General features: G+C 42.1%; 1 protein-coding gene across 1 annotated transcript in view; it reads left to right on the plus strand.

Moving 5' to 3' along the window:
• Positions 1-387: 387 nt before the first annotated feature.
• Positions 388-22878, plus strand: part of zgc:153012 (uncharacterized protein LOC777626 homolog) — a gene marked incomplete in the record, with an annotated part of 31040 nt that continues 8549 nt past the window's right edge. Inside the window, 2 exon segments of the mRNA XM_037692814.1 lie at positions 388-647; positions 17150-17839. Coding sequence (XP_037548742.1) covers positions 17180-17839 — 660 coding nt within the window.

Here is a 22878-nt window from a genome sequence, read left to right on the forward strand (position 1 = left end):
CTCCCGTCTGTTTTGGAGCAACATGGGGGGATGGTGACGTCATCGGGCGAAATTATAATTCTTAATATCTCATAAACTAAAGCTGCACAAACGCTACTTTCACCGGAACAAACGAGCACTAACGAAGCACTAAAAAAATAGACCACTCCCGTCTGTTTTGGAGCAACATGGGGGAAATGACCTTTGGATGAGCTAAAAATTAATCTTTAATATCTCATAAAGCAAAGCAGCACTAACGAAAATTTTAACGGCACAAACCAGCACTAACGGAGCACTAACCATTCAGACTATTTGCTTTAATTTTGGAAGTGGGAGGAAGAGGAGCGGGGTGAAGGTTGCTGCGCGCGCACTAGCTGCGGTGAAGAGACGTGCGTGCTCTTTAGGATGTAGAGGCGGAGAAGGAAGGAGTGTCCGAGGAGGAGAGTTGTTTTTGGAGGAGGAGAGGAGGAGCAGCTCCTCTCAGCTCCGCAGCTGCGGCAGGAAATTACAGAAAAGTAACTTTGTACATATTTTTCTCTCTGTGCGCGCCCTTGTGACGCGCATGCGCTCTTCCAGCCCTTCAGCCCCGCAGAATGGACCGATTGTCAGCGTGCTCTGTAGTGACGTCACTGAGAGGACCAGCAGGGAGCGCGCCTCGGCCCTGATGGGTGAGTGTCCATCACGGTGACGTCAGAAATCCTTGATAGTCCGAACTGTCGGTTCTGTTCAGAATCCAGGTTTTCAGAGGTGATCCAGGAGAGCCTGAGGAGTTTCTACTGCAGAAAAAGTAATCTGATTACTCTGCTCTCTGTTTGGAGTATCTCAGAGTTCTAATGTGCATTTCAAATGAACAGTGGATTAAAAAAAACTGCAGTAAAAGTAATCAGATTACTCTGTAATCTCTCAGTTCTAACGTGGTGATTCTGGATAAGAACGGGGCCAGTCCAGAAAGGAGCTTCTCCTACCTAAAGGTTGGGATGTAAAACTGAATGCAGTGATTTGAAAATCTCATAAGCTCTTTTGTTGTTTTACAACGGAACATAGTCAACAATTCAAATATTTAAGAAATTGTACCAGTTTTGGATAAAAAAAAATACATTTTATGGCAGCAACATGCCTTTAAAGAGTTGTTTACCACTGAGATTTTTCATTTCTTGTTGCACTGAATGTTTTTAATTAGTGAGCGGTCTGAACTGACCTTGCTGTTGTCATGACTGCAGTATGACTGAAACCAGATCTAAAAGGTATTCAAAACCAGGGATGGACCCTTTGGATCAGTCAGCATTCCTGTTTATGCCCTCCCTCATTCTTCCAGGCTCCTCTGAGAATGGGTCACTTTGCCCTCTTGATGGCTGCATCCAGTTTCCTCCTCAGTGTTTCCAGCACTGGAAGTCCATCCATCCATTATCTTTTACCCACTTCTTCCATTTTGGGTCATGGGGGTTGCTGGTGGCCATGTCCAGCAGTCACTGTGCGAGGGGCGGGGTACACCCTGGACAGGTCTCCAGTCCATCACGGGGACATATAGAGACAAACGAGACAAACAACCATTCACTCTCTCTCTCACCTAGGGACAATTTAGAGTTACCAATCAGCCTAACATGCATGTTTTTGGTCTGTGGGAGGAAACTAGGGTACCCGGAGAAAACCCATGCACGGAGAGAACATGCAAACTCCACCCAGAAACGCCCCTGGACCGAGATTTGAACTGGCAACTTTCTCACTGAGATCCCGATGCATGCTCAGTAATCCAGGTAGAAAAATCCAAAAAAGTTCAATCTGGTCCTCTGGACATTCAAAAAAACAAAAAACAAAACAAAAAAATGTAGATACGTTTCATCTCTCATCCGAGAGACTTCCTCAGTCTGAGGAGCTGTATGCAGCTCAGTCTCTTAAATAGCACCTTCTCAGAGTGGATCAACCAGTTTTGCTGCTGACAACCAAAACCAGCTGCTCACATGCTCAAGAAGGACCATCAGCCTAACAATGGATCATTAGCACACTGATGGCTGTTTACTATTCACAGGGGGCTGAGTGATACTAGCAATCACAGCATTGTAAGAGGGGGACAGTTGAACCCGGAGGCCTCCACCCCTGTTTAATGATGGACGATTTCTTTTCACAAAGATGGCCTCCTTTACTCCTCTCTCAAACCATCGTTCCTCTCTGTCCAGGATGTGAACATCTTCATTCCTGAAAGAGTGACCGCTGGCCTGGAGATGAGTGTAGACCGCAGAGTCCTGGCCTGATGATGTTGATCTTTTGTGCTGGGCCATCCTTTTGGCCAGTGGCTGTTTAGTTTCCCCGATGTAAGACTGATCACAGCCCTCCTGACACTGATAGGCTGATGGTCCTTCTTGACCATGTGAGCAGCTGGTTTTGGTTGTCAGCAGCAAACTGGTTGATCCACTCTGAGAAGGTGCTATTTAAGAGACTGAGCTGCATACAGCACTTCAGACTGAGGAAGTCTTTCGGATGAGAGACGAAACGTATCTACATTTTTTTGCTTTGTTTTTATTTTTTTTGAATGTCCAGAGGACCAGATTGAACTTTTTTGGACTTCTTACTGAGAGGCAGCAGCTCCGCCAGTTGCACCACCATGCTGCTCCTTTGCCCTTAAAGACCCCACCTCTCTACTTAGGCAGTTTTCTGGTTAGGATAAATGCTTTTGTGAGTAGCTGCTTCACAACCTGAACACCGGACAATGTGTGAGAACCAATAAGATGGCTTAATGGTCAGAGACGCCAATGTGTAGTTGGGGCACTGCCTTGTATGCCTCCTTTTTATTGGTGTAAACATAGTAAAAGTTGTGTTGTTTTCTTTGGTTGCTCTTAAAAACCACTGATTAAAAAAACAGATATAGGACATTTGGTCAATTCAAAAAGCATTCAATACAAAAACAACTGGACTTTATTTGTAACAGAAGACGTTTCTCTCCTCATTCGAGGAGCTTTCTCAATTCAATGAGCAGTGAGTGAGAGATTCAGGTTATAAGGCTGAGTGAGATAAGACACACACATATGTAGATTGGATTTCTGGAAAGTCCGGTTCATTTGGGGAGGTGTGAACCCACCATCGGACTCTGTCACGGAACAAAAAGGCGAACTCTGGCCCGGGCTAAAACCTAGGTCTCGGTCCGGTAGAAGAGAACTCCAGCACGGTTCGAGTACAGTGTGAATGTAAACAGACCGGGCCCCGCTCCACAAGCAAGAAGTGGAGCACAGCGCAGGGCAAACAAACATGCATTTCTCTTACCTTATATGGAGCCGTCAGCTGCCTTGTGTGAAAAACAATATTCTCCATGGTCTTCTGCCTCATCTTCTGCTCATGCTGAGTCTATTTTTGAAAAATGACAAAATATAACTCCTAAAACTGCTAAAACTTGAGCCCACTCTGTTTTTGTTTTTATTTCCAAAAGAAGTGTCTTCAGAGGTTTTTGTGTTGTTTCTTTCAGTAGTTCTTGGTGCAGCGCCTCCACAGGCGAGCGGGGGTACAGGTTGGTTCAACAGGTTGGCTCGACTACACAGTGCAGTGTGAATGCAAACGCACCAGCTCAAATGTAAACAAAATGTCATGAATATTGGTCCTGAACTGAACCGAGTCTACCAGACTATCAGGTGTGAAAACAACCTCAGTGTTTAGTCTTGAGTTCTCTGATGAGATCTTGTAGTTCTTTAAATGCCAGACTAACATTAGAGCTTGGTGGGACACAAGCAGCAACCGTGTACACCACCGCAAACACACATAAAACAGGTGACAGAGATAAAACCATACAGACTCAGAACAGTAGCTGTTCACCAGACTGCAGTTTGCATACCAGCACTTCGTGTTGTGTTACAAGTTCGGTAAAGATTGTAGTGATGCAAAAAAGGTTCGTAGGCTTAATAATCCAGGTAGACAACAACAAATAAAAAGGTTAAATCATTTCATCTGGACCAATTTCTTTAAGGGAGAAACATTTTGTCTTCAATCTGGAAGACTTCATCAGTCTGTGCCCTGCCAACCAGATCTGTTCCATAAGTAGCCTTCATTGCTGTGTTTCAAGTCATCCTCCTGTTGAAATCACAGAAGCAGGCTTTTAACACATGCAAAAGGACCCATTCGTCCAAAACAATCAATCATCATGTATAACAATCAAATGTTTTAGGCCAGTTGGCCAACTTGCTCCTCACAGAAACAGTCTAAACAGCAATGAAGACTACTTATGGGACAGATATGGTTGGCAGGCTGCAGACTGATGAAGTCTTCCGCATTGAAGAAGATTCTCCCTTAAAGAAACTGGTCCAGATGAAATGATTTAACCGTTGTTGTTGTTATCTACTTGAATGATTGAACCTACAAAACCTTTTTTTCTGAGCCATTTTGGCCTTGGTGTCCTCAGGCTATTTCTGTGAGTAGCAAGTCGGATAAAAATAAACTACAAAGCAGTTTATCAAGGTTGAGTCACATCCTCTGGACAGGTTTTTTTGTAGAATCACGTTGCAGATGATGTGGGCAGAGAACTCATCCAGAGGACCTGACTCAACCTTGTTAGATTTATCTACCTGGATTACTGAGCATGCATCAGGCTGCAAAGCAGTTTCAACACTCAGGATTTCTTTCAAAGGTACAATTTAATGAATCATATTAACAGAGATCGTGGGATGGTAAGAATCTGGTTATCAACTCAGTATGTCAGTTAGGTAGAAATAGTCAAAGGAATCAGGATCAGTTGAAAGAAAAGTTTACAAGACAGTTGTGATACCAGCTATGTTATATGGTCTGGAGACAGTGGCATTGATAAAAAGACAGGAGAAAGTTTTGGAAGTAGCAGAAATGAAGATGTTGAGGTTCTCCTTAGGAGTAACAAGAATGGATAGGATTGGGAATGAGATCATCAGAGGTACTGCACAAGTTGAACCACTGAGAGATAATGCTAGAGAGGCCGGATTGAGGTGGTTTGGACATGTCCAGAGGAGGGACAGTGGGTATATTGGTAAAAGGATCTTAGAAATGCAGTTGCCAATAAAAAGACAGAGGAAGGCCAAAGAGAAGATATATGGATGCAGTTAGAGATGACATAGAGGTAGTTAGAGTGAGGACAGAGGATGCAAAGGACAGACTGACATTGAGAAGGATGACTCATTGTGGTGACCTCTGAACAGGGAAAAGCCAAAATAATAATAATAAGAAGATAAAAGCTTTAGAGTGATCAGTTTCTCTGAAACTGATTAAATGAGATTGACAGATGAGAGTCTGCAATGAAGTTAAATTCAAAGCAATCTGCACCTCAGATAAATAATGTTAACCTACTTTTTATGTATATAAATGGTTTTGTACAGTGTCCTGAGATGACTTATGTTGTGACTTGGCGCTATATAAATAAACTGAATTGAATTGAAGCTTTAGAGTGACCATAATATATACCCGTTGGTTCTGCTGAGATCTCAGTCATGAAGATAGTTCTTTACTTTGCAAGAACCTGCTTCGGTCTGTATATGTATCAAAATATGCCTCGTCTTTTGGTGTCAAGTTTCGGTGATTGGCTGTAATGTTACACATGGTTTCAACCACATGTAAAGTTACAGCCAATGCCAGTGCTGCAACGCATTAGAAACCAGGAAAAACACATACATGGTTATGCCCGCAGACAGGGTTCACATGGTTTCTAAGGCAAGCCATAATATGCAGCGCCTGACCATGCACTGAATCAGTTTAAGAGCATAAAGTTGCTCTGTTTGACTGCAAGGAGAGAGAACCGCAGCCATCCTCTCAGCATTTAAGTCAGCCTGTGGGTGCTACAGAGCCTGAACGGCCTGATTCAAAATCTTCACGACCGGACTCCACAATCGGACTCCACTTTGCACCGAGGACGGCGCTGTGTTTGGGATTTCAACTGGTAAGCTTACGTTTGTTAACTGCAACTTAATACGTGCATTGCGGTGAGTTAAACTGGGATCCATGTAATGCTAACTTTAAGATATTAGTGTGTAGCTTATTTTATGGCTATGTAGTTAGCTAAATCAAAAGCTCACTAAAGATTGACAGTAACAGATGAAGATTAGCTAGTAAAAATGTGCTCATCATCGGGTCAGGTGGTTAAACAGTTCACCTAATTTTCACTGTTTATGTTCTCCTCACAGGAGCCTCTGACCCTGATGTGAGGAGGACAAAAGGAAAAAGGAACAAGGAAAAGCGAGATGAGTGCCATAGGACAGTCACAAACTTTGTTGTTAAAAGTTTGCTGCCTTTTTCTACAGTGGAGGCTGCATGGTGGAGGTAAGTAAGCTGTAAAGGATATTGTTGACCAGTTAAACTTTTATCTCTCAGCCTAGATAATGGTTTTTGAGCAGTAATAATACAACCATGTTATTGTTGATGTTTTGTGTTCTAATGTCAATTAGGGACATGATAAGAGCCTTAAACCCCATAGAACCACAGAGAAGATTTAAGAAGAGATACAGAGATGCAGAGGTCTGCCATCAACTCAGTGAATCCAGTGACCTGGTGGTGGAATGTGAGGGACAATATGCCAATGCTATCAAACTTGGCAACCAGGTATCGGTGTGTGCAAGCGTCATCCACACCCTCAGAGCGAACATTTTCTACTGCTGGAGACACCATCAGCCAGGAGTGGGCTTGTTTTTGTCCAGAGAAAGCAGACATGTTGATTTTTCTTAAGAAAAGCTGCTAAGTGAATAGGTGCTCAGTATGTAGAAGTGAACATTAGACACTGACTTGTTTGCAACTGTTTTTTGCAATGAATATTATTTATTTATTTTTTATGTTAAAAAAAAAATGCTTGGAATGGAAAAACACCAAAGTTAAAAAAATAAAACTCAAGATTTGTACTGTAATGTGTAACGTACTCTAGTGAACTAGGCCTCTGACCACAACCTGTCTCTGAAGACCTTCAGGGGCCAGGAACTGTTATTTCATTGATTTGAATCCAGAAATACAAATTATCTCATCAAGAGACTATTTAATTGTATCCTGAATTAATCAATTGAAAGAACATTCTTCCTTTTTACATTATCATTACTATTTTAGAATATCTTGATAATCAAAGTGTGTTTAGTTCATACCATTTCTAAATGTTGAAGTGAACCACTCATTTTCAATCAACTGTGAAACAGTATTAATGATTTTTAAACCTCATTAGAAGTCAGAAATCAAGTTAAATGTCTATTTACAAAGTAATTATGCATTTTGATCTTCTGTCTGAATGAGGAATAGTGATGTCGGTCGAAAGTCAGAGACAGTCAGAAAGCAAGTTATTAGAACGAAGTGTCTTGTTTTTAAACCTAGCAGACAGTAAATAAGAAGCTGACATCTGCGTTTGTCTCACTTCGCCATAACATTCCTCTGTCTGTACTAAACGTTTGTAAACATTCCTGCTGTCTTTTTGACTCCTAATAACCCTGTGACATCACTGAAACACCGCCCCTGTTGGTTGTTTCAACCAATCAGGAAGTACCAAGTGACCGGAAGTGGGTACTCTTTAAAAGTCAACACTTCCTGGAACTATTCAGTCTTTCACTTCTGAGTGGAACTTCGGACTCAGTCTTCTTCAGTCTTCCTGGAGTCTTACTCAGTTTTCCTGAGTCTTTCTTGGGACTATGGAGTCTTCCTGATAGTCCCTAAGGAACTTTCAGATTTAATCAATAGCTGATGGATTTGACCGTGAGACGAGGGTCCGTCCATCCCAGCTGGAGTCACAGCGCCTCGCTGTGAACTCACCCGGGCGTATCGCCCTACAACTTCGAAGGAAGATTGTTCTGTTGAACAGAGTAAAAACCACACGACTTCTGACGATGACCAGCCACCCTGACCGGAGACGCTGTAAAGGTAGCGTGCATAGGGATATCTAGACCGGAGCTGATCCATCCATCTGCAAAGGTAAAGAGACGTCACGAGTTGCCACGCACTAAGTGGACCGGGGGTTTGAGCTGGTGTTGAAAGAAGCGTGCTTATTCTGGTCAATAAACATACATCTTCCCTCATCTATCTTACTTTTAAACTTCTCCATTCCTTCCCTTAAACTTTTCTATTTTGCCAGTAATCTAGATGCCTCAATCAGTAATGTTCTGTTGTCTTGTTAGTAAAGCGTGCCAAGTTTTTATTAATCAGAAACAGATCAGCAAATCAATGTGTACATGTTTTGATGTTAAGTTTTGATTCTGTTAAATAAATGACCGCATTTATTCTGATGGGTCAAACATAAAATGGCGTCTCATGTCACTGATTAAACAATCCTCACAGTTATCTCGGTCACACGACACATAATTTAACTCGAAAAAGAAAATAATCCGTTGTGATTAACAATTAATATTCTTTGTGCTTGAACTAGCTTTAAGAATAATTAATTAGTAGTGAAGCTACAGCAAAGCTGTCCCTACATTCACTACAGTAATTTTCTTGTTAGAATTGATGTTAATTATAAAATTGGTATAGAAAAAAGTGCAGTTCAGGAGCTTATATCGTAGTGAAGGTACCAGTACTGATATCAATAATTTTTGAACGATACTCAGGGGTACTGGAGAAGTGAGTCCGATTGTTGGTCTAACCTCAGATCCAGGAGGAACAATGTGAGTTCCATCCTGGTTGTGGAACACTGGACCAGCTCTTTACCTTCACTAAGGTCCTTGAGGATTCATAGGAGTTTGCCCATCCAGTCTACATGTGTTTTGTGGACTTGGAGAAGGCATTCAACCGTGTTCCTCATGGTACAATGTGTGGGGTACTCCACGTGTATGGGATTGGGCGTTTTTGCTATGGCCTATTCGGTCCCTATACAAGCTGTACGAGACTTTGGTTTGCATTGAGTTGGACACCTTCAGAGTGGGAGTTGGACTTCGCCAGGACTGCCCGTTGTCATGATTCTGTTCATAACTTTTGCGGACATAATTTCTCGGTGCAGCCAGGGGGCAGAGGGAGTCCGGTTGGTGCCTTCAGAATTCCTTATCTGCTCTTTGCAGATGATGTGGTCCTGTTGGCATCATCATGCCATAATCTTCATCTCTCACTGAAGGGGTTTGCACCCAAGTGTGAAGCGGCTGGGATGAGAATCAGTACCTCCAAATCTGAGACCATGGTCCACAATTGGAAAAGGGTGGATTGCTCTGTCCAGGTCAAGGGTGAGGTTCTTTCTCATGTGTAGGAGTTCAAGTATCTTGGAGTTTTGTTCACAAGTGAGGGAAGAATGGAACGTGAGATTAATAGATGGATGGGTGCCATGTCCGAAGTATTACAGACTCTGTGCTGGTCCGTTGTGGTGAAGACGGTGTGAAGCTGTATGGCAAAGCTCTCTGTTTACCGGTCGTTCTACATTCTTACCCTCACCATGGCCACAAACTCTGGGTGGTGACCAAAAGAACAAGATTGTGGATATAGGTGGTTGAAATGAGTTTCCTCCTCAGGGTAGCTTAACTCTCCCATATAGATAGGGTGTGAAGTTCAGTTATCTGGGAGATACTTGGAGTATAACTGCTGCTCCTACACATTGAGAAGAGCCAGTTGAGGTGGTTCAGACATCTGGTAAGAATGCTTCCTGGGCGCCTCCCTAGGGAGGTGCTTCAGGCATGCCTGACAGGGAGGAGACACAGGGGAAGACCCAGGACATGCTGGAGAGACTGTGACTCTCGGTTGACCTGGAAACACCTTGGGATCCTCCCAGAACAGGTGGGAGAGGTGGCTGTGGAATGAGATGTCTGGGCCTCTCTGCTCAAGCTGCTGCCCCTTCGCCCCAACACCAGAACAAGCTGAAGATAATGGATGGATGGGTACAGAAAAGGGAAGTTAAGCCAAAGGGGGAGCTCTTAATACATGTTTCAACCTTCAGCTATGATCATGAGCTTTGGGTAGTGACCAAAAGAACAATCGTGACTACAGGCGGCTAAAACAAGTTTCCTCCGCTGGCTGTTCAGGCTTAGCCTTAGAGACAGGGTAAATAGTTTGAGTGAGGAATATATGGGAGGGATGCTGAGTAGAACTGCTGCTGTTCCTACACAATGAGTGCAGTCAGTTGAGGTGTTTTGAACATAAGAGTGCCTCCTGGATGCCTCTGTCTTGAGGTGTTCCAGGCAGGTCCTTTCATAATTAGGCCTTGGGAAAAAACACAGACATGCTTCACAGATTATATCTTTTGACTGGCCTAGGGACACCTTGTGGTCCCCCCAGAGGAGCAGCTGGTGGCAGCGGCTAAAGGGAGAACAGTCTGGGCTTCCTAGCAATGGCTGGTGCCTCTCTCGACTAGACTGTTATACATACTGTAAATCAGAGTACTAAGTGTGGACATACCATATTTTCCGATGTAAACAACATCGCTCCGCCCTACAAGTTGCATCTGTCCAAATATGTTTACTAAAGTGGAAAAATCCATAAATATGTCACTTCGCCATATACGTCACATCTATTATGCATCACTGCTGACGCGTCGTGGTTGTTACGCATCACCGCTGACAACCTGGAAATGTGGGCCAAACCCGGAAATGTGGGCCGGTGTTGTGCCAAAAATTGATTGGCGGCAGCGGGAGCATGCACGGGAGGACTTTAACAAGAATTTAACAAGCTTAACACTTAAAACTATTGTTTGTTTGCTTGAAATTCTAGTAAAGGTGTGTCTCAGTCTAACTTTTGCTTAATAAATGCACTTTGACGGTCAAATCAGCTGCATTTCAAAACCCAATTCGCGGAAGCGAGCACGTGCAGAGGAACGAGCCGCAGTTAATTTTTTCAAAATTTAATAAGATTAACATCTAAAAACAATTATTTGTTTGCTCAACGTTATAGCAAAGGTGTGTCTCAGTCTAACTTTTGCTTAATAAATGCGCTTTGACGGTCAAATCAGCTGTATTTCAAAAGCTGATACGCAGAAGCAGGAACCTGCAGAGGGACGAATCGCTGTACGTTTCTTCAAAATTTAACAAGATAAACACCTAAAAACAATTTTTTGTTTGCTTGACTTTAAAGTAAAGGTGTGTTTTAGTCTAACGTTTGCTTAATAAAAGGACTTTAACTGTCAAATCAGCTGTATTCCAAAAGTATTCGCTGCCTCAGTGCTCCCGGGAGTGCGCAGACAGGGACGAAAAAAGGAAGATGGAACACTGCACGTTTCTTCGAAATTTAACAAGATAAGCACCTAAAACAATTATGTGTGGCTCGAAATTTTAGCAAAGGTGTGTTTCAGTTGAACTTTTACTTAATAAATGTACTTTAATGGTCAAATTAGCTGCATTTTGCCAGGGCGGTGCAGCAAAATGAAGCTGATTTGACTGTTGCTCCAAGCAGCGAGCAGAACGAAGGTGGGTTTATGGCAAGCCGATTGTGTCATTAATAGCTGGTGAAGATTCTCAGTTATCCAGGACATGGTAAATAAAAAAAAAAAAATCAAGACAAAAACAATAAAGTATAATAAATAAAATTTAGTTGTTTTTGTCTTGAACTTATTTGAATTTGTCATTATAGCTACTTTTACCTATTACATGATACAACGGCATGCATACTACTCTGCTGCCATCTAGTGGCTGAAAATGGTAGTGTTCAATTTTCTCAGTCAGAATGAACGAAAACGGTCATATCTCAGCCAAAAATTGGTTTGTAAATATGGGAAAAAAATCCATAAATACCTAGCTTCAGCCTATAAGTCGCAGGGCATGTAAATTATGCAAAAAAAAAAAAGTGACTTATAGGGCGAAAAATAAGATACATACAGGCTAGCTGTAAATGTATAATCACTAATTGTAACACATGTTCTTAAATAACTATTAACAGCGTCAAACCATGACTATAAGAGCTGGGCCTTCAGATAGAATGTAATATTGCAAGATTTTCAATGCTAACATCGAAGACACTATGGAGTCGCAGTTCAATTAAATCACTTTTAGTTTCCCAGGCTAGTAATTTGCTGACAGGAAGGGCTTCTCCTCTTTTCATCCATCAAGTACAACATCTGACTTATGGTGTCATTATTTTTCCAGTCACTATCAAGTACCTGAACACAGATGCCAACACTAAGCAGAACATCCAATAGGGACAACCCATCTGAACACAGAACCTGGAAAGATCCACCCATTTCTGTTCCAAGACTACCCAGAAGGACATGTGTCTCCCACAGTCGCTTACATGCAAGTATAACATGTAACTTCAAAAATTCAGATAGAAATTTAACAGTAACTTACTCTTTCTGTAAAATTCCATCTTGTGATGAAACCAAAAGACAACTTTAAAATAGAAAATTATCAATGTAAACCTGAATGTAATATTTAACCTTCATTTTTTTAGAGCAGCTACAATTTCTGTGTGGATTTTTGTCTATAGGTCGCAATTGAATGCATCACCTTCACATGGTCAAATAACCCTGCTTTGCAAGGCCTTCCTGAAGGCTCAGGCCCCATGCTTAGGTCCCACCCGCTCTACATCACCACTGTGATTATTTAATTTTCCCATCAGTTATTAGACAAACTCATCCTGGTGAGACTCACTGAGCTCAGCCTTCTGTCCTGACAATGAAGTTCTAAACTTCTGTTTTTATCTGGAGACAAATATTTAAACAAAAATCTGATTGGATAACTGTAATAATGATTAAAAGCAAAATTCGTGTTCAGCTGCAAAGTGGTTTACATAAACTACAAAAAAAAATTCAAAGATAAGAATAACTGTATAGAAAATATTTATTTTACATAAAATAAATATTTAATGAAAAATTTAAAGGTAACATCATATGTGTTGAATTCTTAAGACCTAACTGAAGACGTTGAAGGCCCTGAGGGTTCCCCTCTGGCTATTAGTCTACAAACCAGTTTTTCATATTTAATGGGTAAAATCAGTATGATTACGGTATTATTAAGTCTGTATAGATCTGACAAAAACGCCATCCGAATACTGATATATCTCTTGTGTAAAACCTTTATATTTCCAGAGTTATGAGGAAAAATACTACAAACCGGATTCCAAAAAAGTTGGGACACTAAACAAATTGTGAATAAAAACTAATGCAATGATGTGGAGATGGCAAATGGCAATATTTTATTTGTAATATAACATAGATGACAGCTCAAAAGTTTAATCTGAGTAAATGTAACATTTTAAAGGAAAAATATGTTGATTCAAAATTTCACAGTGTCAACAAATCCCAAAAAAGTTGGGACAAGTAGCAATAAGTGGCTGGCAAAAGGAAATTGAGCATACAACGAACAGCTGGAAGACCAATTAACACTAATTAGGTCAATTGACAACATGATTGGGTATAAAAAGAGCTTCTCAGAGTGTCAGTGTCTCTCAGAAGCCAAGATGGTAAGAGGATCACCAATTCCACCATTGTTGCGCAGAAAGATAGTGCAGCAATACCAGAATGGTGTTACCCAGCGTAAAATAGCAAAGACTTTTAAGTTATCATCATCAACCATGCATAACATCATCAAAAGATTCAGAGAATCTGGAACAATCGCTGTGCGTAAGGGTCAAGGCTGTAAAACTCTATTGGATGCTCGTGATCTCCGAGCCCTTAAATGTCACTGCACCTCAAACGGGAATGCCACTGTCAAGGAAATAACAGAATGGGCTCAGGAATACTTCCAGAAAGCATTGTCAGTGAAAATCCACCGTGCCATCCGCCGTTGCCAGCTGAAACTCTACAGTGCAAAGAGGAAGTCATTTCTAAGCAAGCTCCACAAGCTCAGACGTTTGCACTGGGCCAGGGGTCATTTAAAATGGAGTGTGGCAAAATGGAAGACTGTTCTGTGGTCAGATGAGTCACGATTTGAGGTTGTTTATGGAACACTGGGACGCCATGTCATCCGGACCAGAGAGGACAAGGATAGCCCAAGTTGTTATCAATGCTCCGTTCAGAAGCCTGCATCACTGATGGTATGGGGTTGCATGAGCGTTTGTGGCATGGGCAGCTTGCATGTCTGGAAAGGCACCATTAATGCAGAGAACTATGTTCAGGTTCTAGAACAACATATGCTCCCATCTAGACATCATCTCTTTCAGGGAAGACCCTGCATTTTTCAACACGATAATGCCAGACCACATCCTGCAGCAATCACAACATCATGGCTACGTAGGAGAAGGATCCGGGTACTGAAATGACCAGCCTGCAGTCCAGATCTTTCACCTATAGAGAACATTTGGTGCATCATAAAGAGGAAAGTGCTACAAAGAAGGCCCAAGACAATTGAACAGTTAGAGGCCTGTATTAGACATGAATGGGAGAGCATTCCTATTTCTAAACTTGAGAAACTGGTCTCCTCTGTCCCCAGACGTCTGTTGAGTGTTGTAAGAAGAAGGGGGGATGCCACACAGTGGTAAAAATGGACTTGTCCCAACTTTTTTGGGATTTGTTGACGCCATGAAATTTGGAAACAACAGATTTTTCCCTTAAAATGATACATTCTCTCAGTTTAAACTTTTGATCTGTGATTTGAGTTCTATTCTGAATAAAATATTAGATGTTGGCACCTCCACATCATTGCATTCAGTTTTTATTCACAATTTGTTTAGTGTCCCAACTTTTTTGGAATCCGGTTTGTACATTATATAAGTTTAAGTAAAATTTACTGTAGACTCTAGTAGCAGAGTTCTGGTTAGATAATTTAGACCGGAAAATTACTTAATTGCTTTAAGTGCAGTTACAGTGAGCAGGGGTCGACATAAACAGTGTCCGTTTGTCCATGAGTACCTATTGTCGTTTCACCCTGCCTGATCTTCCCTCAAGGTTGTCTGCTGTACATGTAGATTAAAGTTTGCCGTCGATGCAGCAGACTTCCATTTTCTGTAAAAATGAAAGGGGGAAAAAAAACTTGTGTCTTCCTGCGGTCTTCTTAAAGCCAGGGCCGGCCAAAGGCATAAGTGAACTAAGCAGCTGCTTAGGGTCCTGGGGCCACTATGGGGCCCCTTAAGTGGAATCACAGGTTTTAGGAAGTTTGTGAAGTATTAAGGAAAAAGTAACAAACAGGTCAAATGTGTGGGTAAATTTTAAGATCGGCTTTTACAAAATGCATACATTTTTATAGTTTTAAGAACTAATTATTCAACTTTTAAAAAATTTAAAACCATTTTACATGGTTTCAAGTAATTGTTCATTTACATTAATCAAGTATTTACCTGATATTCTATCCATCCATCCATCCATCCATCCATCCATCCATCCATCCATTATCTTTTACCTGCTTCTTCCATTTTGGGTCACGGGGGTCGCCGGTGCCCATGTCCAGCAGTCACTGTGCGAGGGGCGGGGTACACCCTGGACGGGTCTCCAGTCCATCACAGGGACACATAGAGACAAACGAGACAAACAACCATTCACTCTCTGACTCACACCTAGGGACAATTTAGAGTTACCAATCAGCCTAACATGCATGTTTTTGGTTGCTGCTTAAAGCCATCCGATCTAATGATGATAATGATGATAACTTGATGCTGCTTTCAACCAGTAAAGAGAACAAGAGCCACAGTTTGATCCAATCAGAGCAGAGCAGAGCGGGGCCTGCTGTCTGGTTCATGGTGGGTGATCGCAGTGTTCCTAACTTAGAGACAGACTGCAGGTGAGAGCACCAATCAGTGATTCCTGACTGTTTTCCAAGGAGGACACCCCACTAACCTAACCGAAGTTGATGACATGTAATAAATTATTAATTAAACGTCTAAGTATTAAACGTATGTGTTGTCACTAGACCAATTCACTGCAGCCAAGGGAGATACCAGAACTGATACACCATCACTCCATCCCCAACTCCCGCACCAAACCCCAACCTCCTCAAGATTTTATATCTAAAGTCTAACTTCGTATTAAATGCTAATGTGTTCGGAGTGTCATCATCATCATACAGTCAAAGTCAAAGTTTTTTTATTTGTTGTTTGCACCACATGTGGATGCTCTCCACTGCACACCTGTAGAAGGAGGTGAGGACTGAGCTTCCCAAACCAGCTCGTCTCAGCCGTCTGAGGAAGTAGAGTCTCTGATGAGCTTTCTTGATCAGGCTGGTAGTGTTGTTGCTCCAGCTGAGGTTGTTGTTCAGGTGCACACCCAAATACTTGTAGCTGGAGACCACTTCCACCACATATCCTCCTATATTCAGGGGTGGGGGAGATAGGTATGTTTGTTCTATCTGAAGTCCACGACCATCTCCTTTGTCTTCTTCACATTGATGCGAAGGTTGTTCTTCCTGCACCAGCTCTCCAGGTGTTCCACCTACAGACATGTGCGACCGGCACGTGCCGGCAAGATTCTTTCAAAGTGCTGGACAACCTGGAAAATGTCCTTATGTCTACCCCGGTGGAGCTGTGGTAGCCCAGTGTACAGTGCTGCAGTCTTGTAATCGTGAGGTTGCCGGTTTCAGCCCAAGTTGAATCAGAAAGGACATCCATTTTAAAACAATTGCCAAATCTTTCATGTGAGTGTGGACGCTGTGGTGACCTCTGCAGAGAGCAGCTGCATGAAATGTACTTACTAAAATACAGTTACAGTTTTGTATGTTCTAAATGATTACAGCTGTGACTGGTTGAGCCAGCAGGAATCAGCTGTAAACTGGACCATGGACTGATCCAGGGTCAGCTCCAGGTTCAACACGGAGACAAAGAGATGACCTCAGAAAATTTACACTAATAAAACTTGAGCATGCTGGTCATGAAAGCGTTCAATCACAGCGCAGCACCTGCAGCTCAGTTGGATCCAGCCGCATGAAGCATGTGACAGCTTGTAGACTCTGACTGTTAGAAACATTGAAACCCTGCAGAACCCGACCCGAACACAAACAAACTCACACTGATTGTGCTCGTCAGAGTTGTGCAACAATCTGCTGCGCAGCGACACACGGGAAGCAGGAAGGAGAAGCACAGAAACAGAAGAAGAAGAAGCTGCAACTCGCAGACAGCCTGTGTGACGAAGAGCCCAACAGATTGAACATGTGCTGAGGCAGTTTTCCCTGCAGTTTTCTAAGTGCACGTTGGCCTGTCTCACACAGACAGTTGGCACATCAGGTGAGGCAGCGTCCTGTTTGTGGACAAACATCAGCTGGAAACATCAGCTTCACCTTTTCACAGGTGTAGAGCTTCCTGGAGTTCTTGCTGTCCAATGTTTTCACTGTAGTTTTGTTTTCCAGCAGCAAATAAACAGTTAAGGTCAGGATAAACAACAGCAAATCTGTCCTTGTCCACCTCACTAACAAACTCTTCTTGTTTTGTGTCTCAGTGAGTCTGCACTTTGAGATTCTGTCTGAAGATGAGTGGCGGGAAGAAGAGGAGTGGCTTTCAGATCACCAGCGTTACCTCAGATTCATCCCAGCCGACCTCTCCAGCTGGCCGAACGTCCCCCAGCATGGTCCAGACCATCCAACCAGATCCCTTCTCCATCAGACACATTCTGGGAAGCTCCTCCCAGCCGACCACACCCTCTCCAACAAGGAAAAACATTTCCCATGATGCCTCGGGGCAGGGAGTGGGATGCTCCTCCAGGTTCAGGGTTGTGAGGCTCACAGGGGGAGGAGCTGGCCAAGGTGGGCGGAGCAAGTCGTATCAACGCGGAAGATGGACTTGCATGGAGTTCATGGAGAGACCGAAAGAGGCAGGGTTCCGGCGAGTAATGGACAGCATGAGACATGCTCACTCTCTGGAGTCTTTGGAGATGATTGGTCGAGACAAAGAAAGGGGAGGAGTCCACTCTCAGGACACCACCCACATGCTGACTAAGCCAGTCAACGGTACTGATGGGATTCTTCCGAGAAGCAGGCTTACTTCGCCAACAAACCAAGATCCAATCAGCATCCGGCTTCTAGACAGGAGCGAACCAATCAGTGTGCAGGGTCTAGACTCCACCCCTTCTCCTATTTCACCACGCCCACAAAATTTTCCTCAACCTTTACAGCTGGAAATGGACACCACAGTACGTGTACACACACACATTTATTACAGTGATTCTCTAAATGTACATGCTCCGCCCCCCTTCGGGGCAGGGGTTGCTTTTTTATTCTTCCCCTCTTTTCCATTGTTTTTATTTTGACAAAAAGGTGGTGGTGGGGGTGGGGGGGTGTTATGGGCACATTTTGTCTTGAACTGAGCATTTATCCAATACATTTTTTAAATTAAAATACAAACCAAACTTAACCAGAACCATAACTGCAGCCTCTGATTGCTCAAAAATAGAAAGTAAACTAAGTGTTCAGTCACTTCTAGAATCATAATAATACTGTTCAAATTGTACACAAAAACACAACAAAAATCCATGTATAAAAGTTTAATATTATCACAGTATTAATGGCTGCAATGAGTTTATTAAAAAAATAAACATTACAGAAACAACTATTTAAGTATCAGACGTCACCTTTTAGGCTTTAAGTCTTTGCGGTTTTGTGTTTTATCTTAATGATGATGACTTTTAAAGTGATGTTTCTTTCTGGGCTGATCAATGTTTCTGTAAAAAAAAAACCCACAGGCAGCTTTCTCATGGTTACTGAGGTGTGAAGTTTCAAAGAGTGTTATTAATATTTATTGACTTCATCCTGTCAGTAGACAGTTTTCAGATACAAACAGCTCTATTTTTATCTCTTACTCTTCAGTAAGAGTGGGATTTCTCCTGTCTTTGGCTTCTTTTAAACATTCATCGATTTTCAAAAACTGTGCAGCAGGTTTATATCTCCAGCAATCACTGTGTGAGATGCGAGGACACCCTGGACAGGTCACAAGTCCATCACAGGGACACTTGGAGACAAGACAAAAAACAGTCACATCCTCACTCATTTTACCGTTACCAATTACCCTAAATGATGAATAGGGCTTTAACAGACTACTCGAGTAATCTACACATTGATTCCTAGGACATCTATCGAGTTTTTTTATTTCACGCCGAGTATTTGTGGTGACGTCATTACGCCGCCGTTACGTCGTTGTGTCACGTGTAACATGATCTGCACCTGGCGCAGGTTACAAAATGGATTCCTCCAAGCAGACAGATGGAGCGGAGCAGGCCCAGTCTTGGCAAACAGGTAGAAATGCATCAATAGTCTGGAAATATTTCACTAAAAATGAATCTTCCAGTTCAACTACTGTAAGGAAACAGAAAATGAATCAACTTCCTGACTGTTTGGAGCTCGTTGCGAACCGGTGTTACACCATATTCTGTGACCAACGTATTTTGTGACCGTTGGGGGCGGTGTTGCATGCACTGTTGCAGGTCACAGAATATGGTAAATGGTAAATGGACTGCACTTATATAGCGCTTTTCTATCGTATTCTGATACTCAAAGCACTTTACAACACATTGTGTATCCTCATTTACCCATTCATACAGCACTCTACTAGATCTCTACAAAGATAATTGAACAAATCATTCTAAAGAGACTAATCAGAGCTTTGAGATCACATTCATACACTGATGGGACACACATCAGAGGCAATGAGGGGTTCAGTGTCTTGCCCAGGGACACTTCGGCATGTGACAGCTGGTGGATTCGAACCCTCAACTCTTGCATTGGAGGACGACTGCTCTAACCACTCAGCCACAGCCGCCCTAATGTAACACCGGGTCCAATCGACCGAACCAGAACCAGCTTCCTCTGACCTTGTTTCACAAACAAAAAGCAAAAAATATTAATTTCTACACCTACAAAAAAACCTATAAACATATTAATCTCTAACACTAAACCTAATACGCACCACATCTGGCGGTGGTGCGGGGTGGTCATCCGCCCCACTGTTTTTAGTTTTGTTTTTGACGTGCCACATGTTTCTTTTACTTTTGCAGTTTAATAATAATAACTAATAGTTTAGTTTTCCTGTGACTTATTTGCAGTATGGTACATGGTAGGAGCATAATATATGCTCCCAATGTTTTGTTTGTCTTTTACTTGTAAATAATGACCTTTTTTGCGGTTTTATTTATTTATTTATTTTTGTATTTTTAGATCCGATGATGTTATCAAGTACTCAAGTTCTACTCGAGTTTTATTATGTTAATGCCGAGTTTAAAAATTATGTAGTCATTCAACCCCTATTGATGAAGCCCACGTGTGCACGAGAACACAAATTTTACACAGACAATCTGGGAGGCTTATTTGTGATCTTCTTGCTGTGAGACAACAGCTCTAACCACTGCACTTCTGTGCCTTTGATTTAAAGCAGCGTTTCTTTTTTCCACAAGTCCACATTGAAGGCAAGTCACGAGTAAACACAATTAGCACATCATTTGTAGCTCACATCAATGGCCATAGCAGCACGGTGGTGCAGTTGGTAAAGATGCCTGTACGGGGTGGCTGTGGCTGAATGGTTAGAGCAGTCATCCTCCAATGTAACAGTTGGGGGTTCGATTCCACCAGTGTCCTTGGGCACTGAACTCCTCGTTGCCTCTGATGTGTGTCCCATCAGTGTATGAATGTGATAAAGCTCTGATTAGTCTCTTTAGGATGATTTGTTCAATTAGCTTTGTAGAGATCTAGTAGAGTGCTGTATGAATGGGTAAATGAGGACACAGATTGTGTTGTAAAGTACTTCGAGTATCTTGATAAGATAGAAAGACGCTATATCATGTGTCAATCTCAAGACCCAGGGGCCAAATGTGGCCCTCGTTGACACCTTATCTGGTCCCCAAGATATTATGTTAAACGTAAAATACTTTTATCACTTGAATTTTTTTCATTAATCTTTGATTATGTCGAAATTGCAACACAGAATGTCAAATGAGACCAATTAAATTTTTGTTGAGGAACCTGCTGCAACCAAGAAAATATGGGATTAACCTGTTTAAATAAAGGTAAATGTTGGGTATCTTATCTTGAGTTAATCTAGATTCTGAAACTGGCCCTTAGTTTGAAAAAGGTTTTAATTTCGGCCCCCTTTTGTAAGTGGGTTTGAGACCCCTGCGCTGTATAAATACAGTCCATTTACCATTTATACTGTACTGTACTGTACTGTACTGTACTGTACTGTACTGCCTTTCTATCTAGTCAACATACTCAAAGCTCTTTACAACAATCTGTGCCTCATTTACCCATTCATACAGCACTTTGCTAGATCTCTACAAAGATGTGCGGATGTTTTGGGTAAAACAAATTGACTCTTAAATTTTAAAGCTATGCACTTTCAACATCTACATGAATATTTAGATCCCCCAATTTTATGGCTGTGACATTACGTTCTGTGCCTCTTCCTCAGCAAAAAGCTCCTCCATTGGAGACTTTCTGGACAGATTGCAGGGAGGCGGCTCCTAAACAAACAACAGGTTCATCAATATTATCACTCATAAGAGATTATTAAAGGCATGATCATTATTAAAATTGAGAATGTATATAATTTCAGCTATCATACACTTACACTCTCCTCATCCTCCACTCCCTCATTCTCAGGCCTTTCCTCAGACTGCATGGTGACCCCATCATCTCCACAGTCTTCCTCTGCTGACCACAAAGAACATTACTAGTATTTAGATTTCAGATTTTAAAAGCAGAAAAGGTCAGTTGTGAATGACATTTCACCTGCTCAAACATCTTTCTCTGGATCTGGTCCCAGACACGTCATCCATCTTCTGTTTAAAGCACAGAGCAGCTCTTCTCCATCTTATAACAAGACGATTAACTTATTTGACAAGTGGTCCATGGTAGGTGGTGTGTACTTGGATTGATGGTTTTCACCATGTCCCTGCAAACATATAAACAAACATGTAATGTCACTGTTACTGTAACGTTAACTTAGGATGGACTATTAATTAGCTTAGCTCTATTGTTATTGCCTAACTAACCTAAATGTTGGTGACTCCACATCTGAAAAGGGATGTAACCTTTTCACAATATATGCTGTAACCATTCTGTGGCACTCTTCATGCAATTAGTTGCACTGACGTATTTCTCTTGGACGCTATGGTGAACGGAGGAGCCTGGCTAACATTATTAGCCATTTCAGGTCGTTTGTTTAAGAAAAAATACATGAGTTACCGTTAGCATGGTGTTTGCATTTGAGCTGACCTACCGCTTTATGTTGAGTATAACTTGTTGGTTGCCTTAATGTTTGTAGGAGACATAGTTTATAGTTTTATTTACCTGGTGGAGCTGGAGAAGGAGGCAGCGAAAATAGTCCGGCGGAGCGCGTCAAAGACGGGCCACTATTTTACTTCTACACCCTCCTTTGCACGATATAAAATTATTGCAAGTGCTGCACTGAGCTGACTGGTCATTTTATTAAAGTTAAGCCACGCTTTCAACTGCGGCTGCTCACTCTCCATGTATGGGAACACTTCCGGTGGATTCTTCTTTGTTGGCTTTCGGCGGGTGGCTTCTACTTCCGGTTGGCGGACTAGGCTTCGAAAATAGGAATCGAAAATAAATATTTCGAACAATTCCGGGAAAACCGGACAGTTAGTCCCGGTTCCAAACCATTCTCGATCCTCAATGCCCAACCCTAGCTATCACTGTGCGAGAGAGTTGCATTCAGGCCCAAAAAACTGATCCGACCCGGCCCCAGCCTGCAGTCATAATTGCCGAACCCGACCCGACGAATTAACAGTAATTACAGGTCCAAACCCTGGGAAAAAAAATACATTTTTAATTAGTTATTAACGGTCTGGGACACGCAGACGAATAAACGGGGCAGAAGATTCTGAGCTGGGAGGTGTTTGTACTTTCATGGGCGTAAAAAAACATTTAAACCCTGTTTCTGCCTGCATTCTTTTGAATTACTGAGACACGCAGACAGCTCTCTGACACATGCATCTGCTTTGTGATCTCATCTGTTTGGGTCATCGGCCGCATTTGCATGCCGCAAATGCATCGGCATTTATTTGTGTGTGTGGGTGGGGAGGGGGTTTGTTTACATTCTATTTTAAATAGCCCTCACAAGCAGAAAATATGATGTCACACGCAGTACATTGCATTTACAAAAGTAAAATATATAATACAGTATATGCATATTATATATATATATATATATATATATATA

Source organism: Nematolebias whitei, chromosome 19, assembly GCF_014905685.2.
Source record: "Nematolebias whitei isolate Nwh7 chromosome 19, NemWhi1, whole genome shotgun sequence".
In the NCBI taxonomy this organism is placed as follows: Eukaryota; Metazoa; Chordata; class Actinopteri; order Cyprinodontiformes; family Rivulidae; genus Nematolebias; species Nematolebias whitei.